Source organism: Sparus aurata, chromosome 4 (genome assembly GCF_900880675.1).
Source record: "Sparus aurata chromosome 4, fSpaAur1.1, whole genome shotgun sequence".
NCBI classification, from domain to species: domain Eukaryota; kingdom Metazoa; phylum Chordata; class Actinopteri; order Spariformes; family Sparidae; genus Sparus; species Sparus aurata.
The window spans coordinates 22,208,162-22,227,333 of record NC_044190.1 but is presented as its reverse complement, the minus strand read 5'-3'; the positions used below and the strand labels follow the sequence as shown (position 1 = coordinate 22,227,333).

General features: G+C 39.2%; 2 protein-coding genes across 6 annotated transcripts in view; one reads left to right on the top strand and one right to left on the bottom strand.

The window, feature by feature from the left end:
* The window catches only part of mettl15 (methyltransferase 15, mitochondrial 12S rRNA N4-cytidine), a 59,914-nt gene extending 48,693 nt beyond the window's left edge, over nt 1-11,221 (bottom strand). The window contains exons 1-2 of one of the 2 annotated variants that reach the window (XM_030414305.1): nt 11,136-11,221; nt 8,540-8,791 (exon numbers count right to left, since the gene is read on the bottom strand). In XM_030414305.1, coding sequence (XP_030270165.1) covers nt 8,540-8,791; nt 11,136-11,174 — 291 coding nt within the window. In that variant the 5' untranslated portion in view covers nt 11,175-11,221. The other variant, XM_030414306.1, reaches the window with a different exon arrangement.
* Nucleotides 11,222-11,241: 20 nt separating this feature from the next.
* Nucleotides 11,242-19,172, top strand: part of kif18a (kinesin family member 18A) — a 29,271-nt gene continuing 21,340 nt past the window's right edge. For 2 of the 4 annotated variants that reach the window (XM_030414302.1, XM_030414303.1), the window contains exons 1-6: nt 11,242-11,397; nt 12,552-12,903; nt 15,183-15,340; nt 15,693-15,797; nt 16,475-16,585; nt 16,757-16,954. In XM_030414302.1, coding sequence (XP_030270162.1) covers nt 12,582-12,903; nt 15,183-15,340; nt 15,693-15,797; nt 16,475-16,585; nt 16,757-16,954 — 894 coding nt within the window. In that variant the 5' untranslated portion in view covers nt 11,242-11,397; nt 12,552-12,581. The remainder of the gene's footprint in view (nt 11,398-12,551; nt 12,904-15,182; nt 15,341-15,692; nt 15,798-16,474; nt 16,586-16,756; nt 16,955-19,172) is intronic. The other 2 variants (XM_030414301.1, XM_030414300.1) reach the window with 1 other exon arrangement.

Genomic DNA, 19,172 nt, shown 5'->3' with positions numbered 1-19,172 from the left:
AGAAGATGATATATATATATATATATATATATATATATATATATATATATATATATATATATATATATATATATATATATATATATATATATATATATATATATATATATCATCTTCTGCTTGTTGCTTTTCCTTAGTAGTGGTTTTCCTTATAGTATTTGAACATAGAGGCATAAAAACATGAAACACATTTAGAGTTATTTCACGCTTTTTTGTTTACTACATAATTCCATATGTGTTCATTCATAGTTTTGATGCCTTCAGTGAGAATCTACAATGTAAATAGTCATGAAAATAAAGTAAAAGCATTAAATGAGAAGGTGTGTCCAAAGTTTTGACTGTATTGGCCACAAAACTGAGGACAAGAAAGGTTTGGATTGTGCCAGGGATGTATGATAATATTGGCATCAGTTGAAAAAGGCTGTAAAATGAAATACCAGCACGAGAATTCCACAACAGTAGAGACTTGATTTTTTCTGCTTTAGGTGGGAAAAAATATGCATATAACACAGTTGACCAAACTGATTTGGAAAATACTGACATGTTGGATATTGCCACAGATTCAGAAATGACAGTTCCCTACATTTGACATCTGGAAAATCAAACTACAATAATCTTGTCCTTCATTTCGATGATGAGGTAAAGAATGACTAACTCTACACCTCCTCAGATGACATTGCATTGCATGTGCCAAAAATTAAGCCAAGGGCCCATTTTGCCACGTATCCAACATGCAAGCTGTAATTTACAGCGTGAGATCATTTCCTCTCACTAATCATGACCAGTTTCAGTCATGAAAACAAATCCCATACTTGCAGCTCATAAGTGATGGGGCCCTGCAGGAATCGCAAATGTATCTGCAATTTGAGAGCAACGATCATTTCTGAAACGAGAGGCTGCCAACGTCTGCGATCTGTGTGTAAGCAGTGCTCACAAATCGCTTTTGTGCAATGGGATGCACCTTTGATGACATTACACAGAAAGCGTGTGCTGGCTAGTGTTTGCGGATCAGGACACTTTCATCTACATCACCGCTTACATGTGCATCACCACACATCTCTAGTGTTTACAAAATCTCTGCTAGTAGAGTTCATAAGTGACTAGACTTCACAGTAGACAGCAGTGGTACAGAAAAATGAGATCACTTTTCAAAGACAATTTCATGCATGAAAGGAAGCATGTATAACATGACAAACCATTTACTGCAGCAAGGCATAAACATGCACCATCACATCTCAGTGGTACTGAGAATGCCTCAGAATCAGTTAATTCTAGGGCACTGAACTGAGTTCAAAAATAGGTGTACAATATTTAATGTATGCAGAGAAATATGATATTTTTTTTCTCCTTTCTTGGTGTTTTACAAAAAAGAAATCCAAAATATCTAAGCCTCAATAAAAAAGTCCCTCTTTCTGCTAGTTTAAATCAGCTAAAAATGAAGGTATTAGAGTGCCAAGGGACCATTTGTTAAAAACAATAATCACTGTAGACTACTTTGTGATGGGATCACACCAGACACAATGCCAGTCAACAGGTTTACATGCCGACCCATGACTACTCAGTACTCATGGGTTGGTCCACACCCATCTTCGATCTCAGGCTTCGTTTTGATCTCAGCTACATACCTGTAAAGTTTCGTGTACATATCTTGCATGGTTTTGACGCTATTGTGCTCACAAACATCTGTTCTGAGACCGACAGACAGACAGATATATATAAACACCTGTCAAAGTACGCAAAATTACTTCTGTGGTAGTTTCCTCTACAGTGTCTCCAGGAACACATTTTGCCATGAGACACAAACACAGACTCACAAGGTGATAGCAAACTAGCCGACGCTGTAGCAGCAAGTAAAAAATCCCAATCTTTCAATTTAAAACATACCCAAAACCCCTAACACTGATAAATAGTAACTGGACCTTATTATAAATGTTTTGTCATCTTATTATCTGAACATATTTATAAAGGAAGACCACTGAGATAATGCAGTTGGACCTCACACAGACACCAATTGAAGATGTGTTGCAGGAATGAGTCATCTAAATCCAGCTGTCCACAGGGCATGTAGCTGATTAGCATACCCACACTCACACACCAGGAACAAATGTAAATATTGCAATAAAACCTGCTGTAATAGTATCAATTCAGCATCGAGGATGGGCTCCAGTTTATTTTTACCAAGCTTAGCAATATTGGATCCATGTGAGTATAGAGTTATGCAATTTAAATAATTGTTATTAAAGCAATATGCAAATATAACACTGAGTAATTGATGTCGTAGCAGGACACTCTGCTCCAGTTTACCCCTGTGCCATGCACCGTTATTTGATGTTGTGAGCATTCATCAGTTGTAAAGAGATTTCTCTCTCTTTCTCTCTCTCTCACACACACACACACACACACACACACACACAGTCAATGTTGTTATAGCAAATTGAATCACACATTAATAAAGTGCAACATTTAGAGAAGTATTTACTTTTAGGGGAGCATTTAAGCTTTATTGAACAATCTGTACTGTAAGCTGTACGATATACAGCTTTGTAAGCCATGTAACAAAACAGCAAAGGTGGACAAATACAGTTTGGAGGGTAGGAGGGAGGTTTACTTGAGCTTAGCTATGATAGACACCATCTGTTCAGGTAGGTGCTGGGAAGCTTGTTTTATTTGTTTGAGTTATTGTTCAAGTGAACCAGAAGCTGAAGAATGTGTAAGACGAAAGAGCTAAAACAACTGGAACAGGACAGGGTGGTGAAGCACCCTCAAACGGGTTGTCTGCTCAGCAAGGCTGAACGCTTTGGTGCTCTGTAGACTGAGGCACCCCATTTGGCTAATGAAGTCCCAGACTGTCTTCACACCACACCCCCACCCACCACTCCACTATGAAATGTTCTACTCATGAAAGTAATGAGGCAGGGAGGGAGAAAGACTCTTCTGGCCACTGATAACCTCAGACTAAACTTGCAACCTTACGAGACAAGGGCCTAATATCTGGCCGTCAATCAGCCCCAGCATCCCTGGCTGGAGTGTTTAATTACAAGGATCAATTATTTACCAGCCTCCTCTTTCACTACTCAGTGCTCCCAAAAAAGGAGTGTAAAGAAAAAAAAAAGAGAAAAGAGAAAACATGACAGACCCAGACGCGGTTGTGGTGGCAAATTTCATACAGAGAACACTATACGCTGCTTGTTCCAATTATTCCATTTATTCTGAGTACTATAAGATAGAAGAGTTTCTCTGGGCTGTTACACTTTATAACGGATGACTACAAATTTCAAGATGTGTTGTAAAAAAATGCCATTTTAGTTGTGAATCTCACAACTTCTACAGTTCAAAATTCAACAAATACACAACTGGTTACAGTTGAGACTGATACTGAAAATAAAAGATTGCGCTAAACTGTTGAGATGTTCACAAAAGGCATAAGCTTATATACAAACTGAAACCAGGAATTGTCTGTCTTAGGAGACACTGACAGAGAAACTGTCAAATTCTTTCATAAAGAATTTTTAAAAAATAATAATAAAAAGAAATTATAAAGTGCCTGTCCTAACAGTGTTAAAAAGTCATTTACAAAAAGCAAAGACTCATAATCAACTGCTAAAACTCCCTTGGACTTCATCTTTACTTCTAAAGACATTTCTTGACTTCAGCTGCATAGCCTAAACAGCACTTGGAAGGCTTTTAACTAATTTGCAGAGACAAGATCATATTACCCCTTTGCTTGTATTCACAACAGCACTTCACCTGGCTGATGCTGGAGATATAAGTTAGGAAACACATATAAAAGTCACAGAAAGTGACATTTTACCTGAAATAATGTATATTTCAAATGCTACAGTCCATGTGCAAACAAAGATATATCACACAAATATAAATTTCCTGTATATGCTGCCTGTCAGGTTTACAACAGAGGCTTTATAGATTGTATATTAAGTTTCTAAATAGCCTTGCACAAAAGTGCAAAGTACACCCTGTACTGCAGACTGAGAGAGTCATTTCTCACCTCAGATGGCCCAAAATTCAGCTGTGGGACTTTAAACTAATTTAAAGAGACAAGATCATATCAGCCCTATCTATGCCCCTCTTTACAAGCTGGTACACTCTGTACCTGGTAAAAAAAAAAAAATTAAACATTGATGCATTTTTCCTCCCTGACAACCTCCATAAGCCATAAATTCCACAAAACCACATTAATTGTAAAAATGTGGAAATGACAGATACAACAGACAACAGACAAAGGACTTGACTACTTTTTCATGTCACACAACTGTGCACTGCTTTTTCTTCCCGCCTTCAGTCTTGCATATAAAAATGCAAGAAAAAAACCAAAACACAGAGATGCAGCAGCTGGCGGAGTGTTTTGTGGTCATCTATCCATAGAACAGAGTGCCTCTTCATGTGTCCGAATTACAGCCAGCCAAATAACCCAAATAACAGGGGAAGTGAAAAATGCAGCACTCGACAGTGTCTGCTGTGGTTCAGGGCCTTAACAAGTTATGACACCTGTGATTTGTGGTTTGCGTGTTTGGCTTTATTTTTGTGCTAGATTTCCATTGTCATCATGAGTCTAGCCTGGTTTGTGCTATTTATGGTGTGCAGGCTCCACATCAGCGACCACCTGCTCTCTACACTAGCTGCCATTAATGCGTCTGTTTCTTTCACAATGACCATAGGATTTAAAATTCAAGTGCTAAGTTTGTCTATGAACAGTTTGCTTTAATGAGTTTCTTTGTTGTTATTGTAGTTGCCTTGGGATTTGGTTAATAAAGAGGTACCAGCATTTAAGAGGTCCTGTTATATACATAGTTGACCCTAATTACAATACACATACCAATTATTTCATCTTAAACTAAGTTAACATAAAGCAACCAAATAAGAATTATTCAGCCTTCCTGCAACATCATTAAATGTATGCCAAAGAATATAATTGTTTAACTTCACTTGTTAATCCTAAAACTACATCAGTCATTCAACATCAATACTCACATGTTAGGGTGAGAAATAATTAATCTGCTGTCACATCAGCAGATAACAAGGAAATGCCTTAAGGTGTTGTCAGAGATAATAAGATTAAAAAAATTATTATTAATTATTTGCCTAATCCTGCTCAAAAAATGTGATGATTGTTGGAAGACTGATACTGATCCAAAAAAAGTAGGTTTAACACTTATGGCCTCATTAAATCCACAAGGGGGAGTGTGTTGAGACTGAAATGTAAGAGTAGGCAGCGCGGTTTCTCCTTCTACAGCAGCACAGGGTTTTTCCCCTGGACTCTCAGCTGATGGCTCATTAATCTGTTCTGGAGGAGGTCCCCTACGCAAGCAGCTTGCACCAGTGGAGGACTCCTCATGCTTCACCCATCTCAGCAAAATTCTTATACTTAACCAAGAGTACTACTGAGTTGAAGAGTTGACAAGGCGGGTGCATGACACCATTACAACAAAGAATTTTTTAAACATGCATTTCGTGTTGTTGCTTTACATGATTGATAACAATGCATAAAAACTGGGTTAAACCATATTCATCCACTTTGTCTTTCTCCACTTTTCCTGCAAGTGGAGAAAGTACTCGATTTTCTCTTTATTTCCAGTACTAGTCCCAACTACTTACACCAAGCCAATTTATAGCAGCTCTGTGAGGTTGTATATAGCAAAGCAGTGCTTTGAGCCTAAAGCTGATGTCAGCATGCTAACATCCTTAAAAATGCAATACAAACATGCTGATGTATAGCATATGTGTCATTTACCATGTACATTATCTTAGCGTGTTAGCAAAGTACACAAAGTGCAGCGGATGGGAATGTACTGTAGATTTGCAACCATTACTTTAACACACAATATGTACGGAAGTTCTGGCTCTATGGGGCTTCTCTATCAAATAAATCCAAAGATGATTGCTGATTATTGTGTGGGGAGGGCTAAGCAGAGTCAGGGGACATAGCCACTGCTCAGCTGATCATAGCTGGCCAGTTCTGGAGGAGAGGAGAGAGTGCGTTTACCAACAGGGGAAAGCTGTCAGGTTTGTATGTATTGTGCTAGAGGGGAAATTCACTTCACTTCACTTTATGAATGTAATGATACAGAGAGTGGGGTACAAGAAGAAAGAGAACCGGAATCTTGGGTGAGTGCTGAGTTTAGTGACTGTCCTGGATGCAAACACAAAAACACCCTCTGCATGTCCTTGCTTTCGCCTGATGTAAAGTAAAGTAATCTAATTGTTTGTGGCATATAAACACACCTACAACTAAAGTTAACACAAATTACCCTGTTGTCAAACTGACTTTGGTGGTGGTAAATACTCCATTAAACAACTACCAATGCAGATGGTAATATATCTGAAGCGACTCAGCGCAAATGTTCACGGACGAGGTAATGTTTTAGTTTTATTCACATTACATTTAGTCACATTTGTGGACTTCCTTCCTCACTCTTTCCTGGAAGTTACAGCAACATGTACCCTTACCTTGAGTACCTCCAGTTAACATGTATTTTTCCGTGTTGGAAACAATTCCCAACTCATCAAAACATATTCAAAAGTCTAGTTGTTCTAGAGCCGTGTAGCTAGTGTGGCTGAAAATCACTTCCCATTTTATGTTTTAAGTCCTGTTCCAGTGTGCTGCTTCATACAGACACACATCAAACCAGTGAGGAAAAGTGCTGTTAAAGTTGTTGCATGAGACCTTGAAGTCAATTATCGTTGAGCTACATGCCTCTTTGTTAAGTGAATATATGCTTTCAGCAAAGAAATATGACACACCATCCATCCAGATCCAACAAGCATGATGGCTATTTGTAAGACTGAGAAAATATAGTTTAGGCTATCAGTGCAAATTAGCTACCTGCATACGCATTTACAGCCAGACGTCCTGTGTGGGAGGCAGCAGGGCACTGAAAGGCTCCATTTACACACTTTGGTTTAACTGCAGTATTCGCTCTGACACCCATCATCGCCTAAGTACTCCATTCATACACACGCCGCTTCAGCTGACAAGAGCAATCACATATTGGTGATTATTTTACAATAGCCATTGAAATCATTAATCCCACGGCCCTCAGTGTTTTCAGTTAACATTTGTCTGATATTAGGGTAGGGTTTTTTTTTCCTCACAGCAATTGGTCTGTCAATGACACCATCACTTAACTACCACAAATGTGACTGCTTAAATGGCAGCTCTGTCAGAGAGTCATGTCAGAAATCAGATTTGTGATTGCCTGACTGAGACTGACAGGGCATGTGGCCGTGTCTACAGTGTTATAATTCAGCTATGTGGACGTGTTATATGTGTCAGCACCCTCATCAGGTTGCTGTGGTTATAGAACCAGTGAAACTGCAACATCACATATGTGTCATCACATAAATAAATCAACTAACACTCAAGCAACATTTAAATCTTGACTTCTGAATGTTACCATTCAATATTTCCAGAGAATGTCACACTAAGTGAGGTCTACAGCCTGTACTGTACAAAAAAACAAAATCTATCAAACTGTTCTTTAATAGCATCTGATTGGCAAGCTGTCTTGGGACAGTTGGCAAATGGGCGGGCAGCGGAGGAGTTTAGAGGTGCTAAAGTTCAGACAGGAGCGACGCAGCACCCTGTGTCCTGCCAACAGCCTTACAGTGGCGCAATTCTTGACTAAGTTGTTGACCCATGGCCCCCACCTGCCATGACCATGCATTATATGGGGGGGGCATCACTTCCCCTCCTATGCTTGCCTGCCACACCAGAAGGCTTTTGACTCATGCCCATCTGTCCTGGTAGTACATACATTAAGTGAAAGCCAAGCTGCTGGCACCCTGTCTAATTCATGTGTGCTTTTACAACAACAAGTCATTAAAATAGTGGGTGAACTGCTTTTTTTTTTTTAAATCAAGAAAACAAAATCTCTGTGAAGACAACAATTGTTATTAAAGAGGTCATTTCTAATAGTTGGCTTCGGTTTGCAAAGAGATATAACTGAGGTGTTGTGATTAGTGTGATGTTTATTATCTAATTCAAAACCAACCAACGTATTCTTTTACAGCCCTGCAATAAATCGTATCTGTGTGACACTTATAATATATATGGTTATTAATGCTATCAAGGAGATGTTGAATAAACTCTGTTGTAGTTTAAGAGACTGTCGTTACTGGTGGTGTCGAAGTGAAATGTAGGACACTGACAGGTGTTTCAAATGTTCTGACACACATCAGAGGAACAGTCTGAGTTTGCATGCCTATGCCATTACCACAGCAACCAAGGCAGACCGGATAACAATGCCTGAAAATACAAATACAACCTAATCACTTGCTAATATCAGTGAGGGCAGTCAGTCCTAGGGATTCAAATTAGGCTAACATCAGATTTGCCAACAGGCTGAAGACATTCAAGGAGCCCTTTAATGTGGAAATATACCAGTTGATGACTAGGCTTTTGTTGAGATACTTTCACATGGCACTTATCTGGCCTAAATTAATCTTTGACACATTAAAAAGAACATTCAAACAGACAAACATTTACTTTCTAACTAGCCTGCCAAAAAACATACAAACCTACCTGACCTGGTTGGATGTCTAAGTAATGAAGCACCTCTTTGAGCATGACAGGAGTGTGAGGAGGCTTTTCCGTTGACACAGAAGACTGTTCTTCAGATTTGTCCACGGGTCCAGGACCAGAAGATGCATGAACGGTAGAAGAGTGCTGGCTTAAATTCCATGACCTCCATGCTCTCCACACAGCCAGATTTGTTTTCCGTAATATTGGGCTGCAGCGCACAGACATGTGGAAAATCATGGTTTTTATGATGATCTACGGAGAAAATAAGAGTGTAAATAAGTTATGTGGTCTTATAAGCAGAATTAAAGTGTTTAAACCAATAAGGTGGAACAGGTTTTGTAATACTAGTGAATATGTTGAAGGTTTAAGTTATATGGTAATGGAGTTATGGACTTAAAGTGACAGGTGACTGCTGACTTTAAGCTTACTGACAGTAAGTTTTTGTAGTTACTATGCTATCATCTTAAAGTTCTCTATCTAGTTTATATATATCAAGTTGTTACCTACAGTAATGCTATGTAACTACTATGTAGAGGGCAAGTACTTAATTTAAAACAACACTATTAGACCTAAAACATAAGCACGTATGGACAAAACTTTATGACGCAGACTTATCATGTAGTTTTGATATTTCAGGAAGAGATTTTTCTTTTTCTTTTTTCAGTGACATGAGCAGCTCTCCAACTATGGGTGTCTAAGCAAAACAGCAGAAATCACCTTCCAGCAGCACACAAGTGTGGCTGATACACTGCAACACCACCAAGGAGAGTAAGGACATATCTGGCTGCTTGATTCAACATTTTGGCAGTCTACGTGAACAACAATGCCCGCAGCAGGCACCAAAGTAAGCCAGATGGTTTAAAGGTACTCAGGTGTTTCCTGGCAACAAGATGTATAGAAAATTAGAGCTCCATTAGTGATGAATGATTCCAATACAACAAAATATGTGAAGAAGATGAAAAATCTCAACAAGTGTGTGTATGGCAAGTGTTGGCAATAAAAATATTGAGTGACAAGCCACGATTGCTGTCAGATTGTGGACTATATCTGCTGTATCTTGCAGGAATCTAAGTCAACTACTCATACACACTATGATAACATTCCTATTCATAGATATAATACATTACATTCATCCAGTAAAGTAAGCTATCCTTTGGCGATAAGAGCCAAATGAATGATGGTATGTTTGGAGCAAACTGTGCATTTATTATCACTTGTGAATTATTTTGTGCCAAATTTTGATGAAAGGTGATATCTCTGGTTCTGCAATACCGGTTTTGATTATCAATATTCAAACTGTCAATAATAATTCTAACAGTGGTACGGCACTATAGGAGCACAATGCTAAACCAAGTCCCCGGGAAGAGTGCCAGGCTTTGAAGCCAGACTGTGTAATTGCGTCACAGGATGCATTGGGCCTCAAAAGGCTTTTTACCGTGAGCTAACATTGTGAGAGAAGCGTCTCTACAACACTGGATCAGTTTTTTGAACCCTTGCAAAATGACTCATTTCATTTCACTGTCAGAATTTGAGCCATTCAGTCCAATACAATTTGGAAAGACTAGAAGAGCCACACAAATAAACTATTTTATCCCCATTCAAGTTAGATGGCACTATACTGGAAGTTAGTCGGTTTGGTCTGTGGAAGTCTCTGGTTTGCACGACTTTGGGCCCCACAACACAGAAGATCTGGGTATTTTTATCACCTGGAAGTCAAGCCGTTTTGGCTTCATACACCACTGGGCCGCTTTCATATTAATGGACAGGGCTCAGTCTCCAAGGTTGTGTCCAGGTTTTAATGTAACGCTTTTGTGCTACACCAGTGGACTACTTTTCAAAATCTGATGCCAACATTACCCACAAGGCCACTTCGCCACTAAGTGACATCACTGGAGACAGTTCAATAGTTTGCATTCAGCCTTTTCCAAAGCCGCAAAAAGGTTTATACAACGTTTTTACACATATGCAGCAGTACTCCTCTGACCTGTAAACTCACTCTGTGTAAAACGTAGTGTTTGCCCTTCAAGCTTTGCGAGTGGGTGCAGGTCAGAGTACTGTTACCTTTACAGCACTGTTGTTTTAGCTGTCAGCAAGGCGATTTCATTTAACCAAGCATGGGTAACCCTAGGATTGTTGTTATTTTAAGCAGCCTACCACACAAACGCACAGTTTTGGGGTTAAGCAGGATAGCTAACTACCTTGCTAACGTGGAGAAAATGTGCTATAGTGTTTTTAACACGTGCTCATGCACATACACACTTGTAATCGATGTGTTTAGCTTAAATATAGTACATAGTGGGGACTGTAAGAGGTCTTATGAAAGGTTTAGCACACAGTCCTTGCTCTCTATCACGTGTATGTGGTAGCTGTCGGTGTTGGATCAGCTGAAGACAGGGCGATGCGACTGATATTGTTGCTATGCCACCATGTTGGGTGGCCACGCGCAGGGATAGGCAAAACAATGCATAATAATACACAAATTGTCAACAAATACAGGACCGCAACAGTACACTCACATGTATTTACAACATGTGTAAGCAAGGTAAAGCGTAAAGTACAACCTTGTCTACAGCCCAGGAAGTTAACTGTAGCTTACCGTAGTAGCAGAGAGTAGCCCCGCCTCCAGCAGCGGCATGTCCGTTACGTCACTCCGTTCCGCCCAACTACCAACGACTCGCGTCCAATCTGCTGCGACGGAGGAAGAGGGCTTGTTTTTGAAAATATTGGCGCTTGTCGTGCTAGCTATGGCCACCTGAGCGTCGCTGGGGAATTTATCTGTTCTACCACGAACTCCTTGTGTCAATTCTGAAAAACGTTACCGCGGTAATGAGGTGAAAGATAGCCGTTTCCGACAAAAGGTAAGACGTGAGCTCAAACAAGTACATTCTACGTGACGAGAAGAACAATGCTAACGTGTTTGTCGTTGGAAGTTGTGCGAGAGCTAGCTAGCTAGCCTAGCCAACTGTGCAAAGTTAACGTTGCAGTCACGCCTTTAACAAACGTCATATTACATTGCATGCGGTAAGTCAGATATCTATGCTATCGTGTAAGACGACAGTAAGATAACATTATAGACACTGTCGCGTGTTTTATATAGTGGCTTGAGACTAGTTACTATGCATTAATAGTTGGACAAGATCTGGATACATCATGCCTTTATACAGCCTCATTGTGGCAACGGACTGTAGGCCGTTAACTTAGATTTTAACAATAGGAACTACGACCTAGTTCCTATAATGTAACTGCAATGTATTCCCTTTTTAATGTGTAACAATAGAGCACTGGAATCGATGTTGTCCTCTGCAATGGTAGGCATGACAGTGTGCATGTAGATTCATAACACATACACATTCATGCACACCCAGGTATAGGAAACACCTGTATGATCTTGTGTATACTTGCCAGTTTATAATGTCCACCTGACGAAAACCAATGCTTTTTACGCCAAACTTATTCAATGAATGAGAATGGACAAAACATTTTAGATATTAAATTAGCTGGGCGGAATGGCCTTAAAATTATATTACAATATTTGTAAGCCATATGGTGATGTACGATATTTATGTTGAAATTTTGAAATCTTCTCAAAAACACTTATAAATGGTTACAGAATTCAGAATCAAATGTCACAATATGTCTGACCAAGTACATTGACAGCTATATTGCAACAATATTGTTGGGATGACTATTGGTACTTTCAAAAAATATTAACACAATGAGTTTTTTTTATTAAAATCATCATTTATGGGAATGCTGAAGGAATCAGTTGATTACTTAGGCCAGACAGGTGAATTTTATATAGTCTACTAACTAACCTGAAATTGCTTCAGATCTGTAGAGCATTTGACACAAAGTAAAATTGCATCACGTCCTATCGTCTGTCCATTTTTGTCCTGTTTCTTTCTGTTATTGGCGTGATTGAATACACATATCATCAAGAATTATACTGATGTTTGCACTTTCCAGTATGGAACATTTTGTTCACCTGTTTTTTTCCCTCTTGGTTTTGCAGCAAAACTTAAGTCACTGCAGTCGGACCACAATGGCGAATGATGTGTGCAGTCATGTAAAGGTGGTCGTTCGGGTGAGGCCAACCAGTGACAACGAGAAACGTGAAAACTGTCGTAATGTGGTCCAGGTTGTTGATAACCACATGCTTATATTCGACCCCAAGGAACAGGACATATCATGTTTTGGGTCACAAAGAGTTCGAAACAGAAACAGAGATGTCAACAAGAGGGCTAACAAAGACCTTAAGTTTGTTTTTGACCAAGTTTTCAGCGAGAGCTCTACTCAAGTGGACATCTTTGAGAACACCACTAAAGGAGTGTTGGACGGTGTGATGAATGGATTTAACTGCACAGGTAACAAATAAATACACACATGCTCTATTACAGCATTCAGTAAAACCCTATCTGACTCCTTTAATATTCGCTACCTAAATTATATTTATAGTAATTTTTTACAACCGTAGCAGCTCTGCCTGACTGTTGGTCAAAGCTAACTTTAGTATTCCGCCAGTTAAACTATGTCAGTTCACAGCATATAAGCAACCCCTGCATGTACTCAATGTTGCAGCTCTTAAAAACAGCTATATTACAATGCTTAAAACATCTCATCAGAAGCACTTATAAATGCTGGAACTAGGCAACAGAATCGTAAACCACAATGAGATTTTTGAGAAAATCCTTATTAATATCTAAGATGGTAAAGGCAAGTATTATGACAAGTAGAACAGTTGAGATAATGACATCACTGTACTGTAATGTGGCCACTACAACCAGAAAAAAAAAATGACACCCATTTTATATATAATATCTAAATTCTAAAGACCATATAAAGTCTCATATCATGATAATGATATAGTAACAGTATATTACCTTGCCCTATCATTGATGCAGTCATAACACAGCCACAATAAACAGAAGCAGCCAGTGAGAGAGCCTAGGTGAACTAGTTTCATTGTGCTGCTAGTTATCTTTCTATCAAATGTGCCAAAGCCAGCCACAGCTGATGATGCAGACTCTGGCTATGGTTAGTACCGGGTGTGGTCCAATACATAATACTGCATCATAACACAGCTCAGCCTTCCTCTACAGATCAAACGGAAACTTCTTCTAAGATAGCGCAAAACTAATCACAAGGTAACACAATTCCCACCATGCCCCCTTGCAGTCTCCACAGTAAAGTGACCTAATCTGTTGTTGCAGTAAATATGGATTTTTGATTGCCTCTCTCTAACTCCAGCATGACCAAATACTGAAGTTCAAACGCAGTGCCACAAGAGCACCACTTCAGAGCTGTGTTTTTTAATTTTTTTCCCCCCTCAGCATGGCCCGCTGACTCATGCTGCTGTATCATTAATTGAAACTGCTGGCTGCTGTTAATTTACTTTGTCTGCTCCAGGGTTCACTTGCTGGTCACAAGCTCACAACACGTTGCAGTTGCAGTGTTTTAAATCAGCACAATTGGGAAATTTTGAAAGTTAGTGCACATGCCACAGATGGGCACAAAAACAGATTTGGCTATAGAGAGTCATCAGTGGTCCACTTAAGATACTCGGATCAGCTATGAATCTCAATACACCTGAAACATTTTACTGTATGGTGATTTTGGAGAATGTAGTTTGTGGTGCTGTTGAACTGTATGGCATTATCAGAGAGCCATCATTTGTGCATATTGGGTGGACATAACATAAAAGAAACACCTTTTAGTGGCTTGCTACACAATCAACACCATGAACAGCAGTGTCCAAAATGAGCAGACAGTTTACATCACCTCTCAAAAAAAAAATGTTTTCTCTCATTAAAATGGAATTTACTGCAGGCCTTGGTAGGTGTACCAAAGTAGCTAGCTACTGAATATATACTTGACGTGGGAATACTAATGTTTACCACCAAGCTTGTCTTGGTTGAATGGTACTATGTAACTCAAAACGTTAAAATTGCATGTTGTTCAAAGGTGTGGGATTAAAGCTACTTTAGGGCCACTTTCAATTCTATGCTGATTAGAACATCTCACTTTTATTAGTTACAGGCTGGACACACTGGCTGCGTGACCAGCACATGTGCATGGTGGAACGTCTTGCATTTAATTTTGGCATCCATGTTAATAAGTTAGGGCAGCAACACTGCTGGCATGACTAGCACGTCTCACAAGCATTTCAAGCAAGGCTGCGATGTCCTCAGAGATTTTGAGTCTGGCCTATTTTTACCATGACACATGCATTTTTTGACAAAAACCACCTTGAAAACAACCTGTGAATGGTTATATTGACATACCAGCATTTTTTTCCTGTGTGCTTTCTTTTTCTTTTTCTACATCACACCCCCAATTGTCAAAGGCAAACTCCATGTAAAAAGATGAGGCTAGCATGAGCCGCGCCACAGCAGCTCAGCAGTGCAGTCGCCACACACTACTTGTGCTACCTTGCTCACTTAACAAAGGCATTTCGCTCTAAGCACGGCTTTTCTCAGCCACATTTTGAAGTACAGTATATTCGCAGTCTAAGTTTTTGACATTGCAATTTGTAGTTGTGCTCTAGCCAAATTAGTTAATGATATTGCTGTTGTGTTGTGAAGCATTGGTATATTTACATGTCTTACTCTATAGTAATTTGTCTTTAATTGCAATTCAATTTCAGTGTTTGCATACGGTGCTACTGGAGCAGGCAAGACACACACCATGTTAGGCTCACAAGATGACCCTGGGGTCATGTACCGCACCATGAAAGAACTGTTCAAACGCATGGATGATGCCAAGGAAGAGAAAGAGTTTGCTGTGGCATTCTCATATCTTGAGGTGAATATGTGAATTTTCTATTGTTTTTATTTTTGTCTTGTTCTTTTTGTTCTCTGTATTAGGGCAGAACTCGTTATTTTTGTGAAGTGATTCAGACTATGACTGAAGGGTTTCAATTGTAATATTCATTGATAATTAAACCACACTTTGTAGCAGTTACACACTGCATTAATGACCAAGTTTAAAGGGTATATTTTTTCTCATGTTTTTCTATTTCCTTTTGTAATCGCACTTTTAACATTTTAGTATGAACTCTTATACCCGTAAGAGTCTTAACCAGTTTCAGTCTCAGTTTTGAAGGATTTGCCCTTTGTGATATTTGGGGGGGGGGGGGTTTGTTTTGTTTTTGCAGGTTTACAATGAACAGATCAGAGACTTGCTGGCCAATGCAGGCCCTCTCGCAGTCAGAGAGGACAGTTCCAAAGGAGTAGTTGTTCAGGGACTCTCACTGCATCAGGTTAGTACCAACATGTGTCATACACACATAACACCATAAAGCATATGAAAGGTGAATTTGGATGTCATTTTTCTAATTGTCAGTATAATTTAGATGTCTCTCAGTAGCTTTTGCAGGACATAATGTGATGTTTTAAATTAGGAAAGCATATTTCCCAAGTCTTTAAAACTTTAGATGTTCTGCAAGAAACAGGCTGCCTGCAAGCTCTGATAATTAGAAATGCAGTTGCTGCATTAAGACATTATCAAAAAAATGGTGTGGATGAGAGCGACAGCTTGGGTAGTTGATGAAAACTGATAACAGCAGTCCCCCCTAACTTTGTGAAGTGTATACAAATGTTCAAGTAAACTGTTTTCTCTAGTGGCTTCCTCTCTCAATAAATAAAGGTCCTGAGGAAGAACAGAATTGAGACTTTTTTTACTGTGATGTCAGTTACATAGAGTAAGTGTAGTCTGTGAGACAGTATGTTGGGTGTTTCCTGCATAATTAAGAACATGTTCAAATTTACACTGTCCAAATATTGTTCTATATTACTGGGTTAGATAAAGTACTCAAATGATTTAATGTTGACCCCCCCTTACTGTTTTGTTGCTGTGCTGTGTAAATCCCACTGTGGGGGTTCCAAACCAGGCCTTTTACTAGGTCACACACCATCTCTTTTTTTTTTTCCTGTATAGCCTAAATCTGCAGAGCACATTCTAGAGGCTTTGGATTCTGGCAATCGCAACAGGACACAGCACCCCACCGATATGAATGCCACCTCTTCCCGGTCCCATGCTGTATTTCAGGTATTTCCATCTGGTCTAAAAAAACAACAGAAACTGAAATATACAAACTTAAAAGTAAACTGCTCCCACTCCTCAAACTCAAGTAGGCTGTCACAAATATCTTCAGTTTATAAGAGATTACATTTACTTCTTGATAGTCTTGAATTTACTTTTTTCTATCCTTTTCTCCAGATATATTTGAGACAACAGGACAAAACTGCCAGTCTCAATCCTAATGTCTGCATTGCCAAAATGAGCCTGATTGATCTTGCAGGCTCAGAAAGAGCCAGCGCCACCAACGCCAAAGGGGCACGTTTGCGGGAAGGTGCTAACATCAATCGTTCACTCCTTGCCCTGGGAAATGTTATCAACGCTCTTGCTGACCCAAAGGTGAGCTTCTTTTACCTTACATATTCTGTAGCATTGCAGAAGTAATGTAATGGCCACATGAACAAGAACTTTTCATTTTAATTAGCTAAATCACAGTCAAAGCAGATAAAGATGACTTTGAGAGAAACTTAGCAGTGTTCTAAACAGAGCAGATTTCTGGTCCATTGCTTAAACACGCTGGCACACTTGCCCCCTAATGCAAAATAAGGGAAATTAAATCAGCCACATAGGCCCCAGGATGAAATTAATTGGAGTAATATAAATTGATACTGGAATAAATGTGTTCATAGCCAAGTCATTTTGGCATTAGGTCCACTAAATACCCCTGTAATGTAAAATGTTAAGGGATATCACATATGTCAGGACCAACAGGTTTAAATGATGCTCACATTTCCTTTGATTGTTGTGCCACATTACCAGGGTCCCCACTTGTTCCAAGAAAACCTTGAAGTTTCTTAGACCCTGGGAAACCTTTAAACATTTGCACTGTTTTTGAATAATAAAGAAATCTTGGAAAAAGAAAAAACTTTGATATGTGGTCTCCCCTTAAATATTTAACAGCGTTTCACATTTTCTATTGCTGTGAGCAAACTGTCAGATGTCTCAGTGACAGCTGGAAGTTGAACTTAGTGATCTGCTCACCAAAAGAGTTAACATTCAAACTGTGTTGTGTGCTTGGTGTTGTGACACTCCGAATTTTGAATGCACAGAAGAAAGACACCTCCTGGTTAGTGAAGACAGCTGCTCACAGCAGCATCTGTCAGACCAGAAACTGTACAAAGAGTTTGGTTAGCTTGGTAACAGATGAAATGCTACTTTGTGATTCATAGCTTAATAAAAGTTAGAATTATGTTTTATTTATAAACTTTTGCAATGATAACACAGTGATTTTCAAATAACACAAAGTCAAGGAAGATTCAAAATTTACGATTAAAACCTGACCAATACTCGCCCCTATTTTTGGGGCCAATACTGCTATTTGGACATTAAATCATGGTGACCAGGTAATATTTTTGATATTAATACATCTTCTTGCTTCTTTTGAATTCTTTTTTTTTGTTGTTGTTGTCTCTATGGTGTAGCAAAAAAAAAAAACCTCAGAACTCAGTTCTTCTTCTTCTCCTCACTCCTGGTGTTGCAAAATGGTAGATAGATTAACCTTGAATCTTGAAGATATGTAAAGAGGGCAGGATATTTAACAGTTTAAACAATTCATTTTATTGTCTAAAATGACAAGTGCACTGACACAGTAAACATGGTGGAAATTGATAAGTATAGATTATCCTGAGCATCGTTTTTCTGCATTGTAATCTGTATATCATCAAACAATGGGCAACATACATATATGCCAATACTGATTAACTACATCATCCACTACAAATGCTTATAGACAGTCTGACAAAGAATGTTTATTTCAGTGTACAGTGTCATTGCCATTATCACAGTCCAAAAACTTTGAAAAAGAATTGCATGTTGATGTGTGCACCGATGAAGTGCATTTCAGAAAGTGTCAGAGTTTTGCACACACCAAGAGCTGCTGGCAAATTAAATGTCTTGTAGTAAGCATCGTTTTCTGCATCAGCAAGTCATCGATGCATATGGAAATTCATGTGGTTATAAGTATATGAGGTAGCACTGGCCTCCATATGGAAAAGAGAGACTGGGAAGTGGAGAGTCAACTGAGTATTTGGGTATTATTTCATTCCAGTTGCATACATTAACCTGTCAAGCAGTCTTCTCATTTTACACACCAGCCTCAAGGGACAAGGCACAAGCAAGCCACATGCATTTAGGAAGTGCTGTGCAAATGTACCACAGCCATGTTGAAATGTGATCCTTCTTCAACAGGTTACTTCATTCTTGAGTTCAAACTTCATTCTTTAATGGACACTGTCAAGTTAGTATTGTACCCATCGTTCTTTAGTGTTGCAGCCATTGACTCATAGTTTTAATGTCCTTAACGTACAACGCCCACAGCTAATCCCCACTCCTTCCCCACCCGATCCCCATGGTTATTGGTGCTCCAGTGTTACTGTTTGCCGACGTGGAATTCATGTTGTGACCATTATTTACAGGAAGAATGTCCCCACTTGTGTTTGGGCTGATGTGCCATTCGTTTGAGTGGGAAGAATGTTTGCCACTTCTGTTTGGGCTGTTCAGTATGTCATCTCCATGCTATGCAGCACAGAGGTTTTTGTGCAAGTTGTTTGCCTTAGGC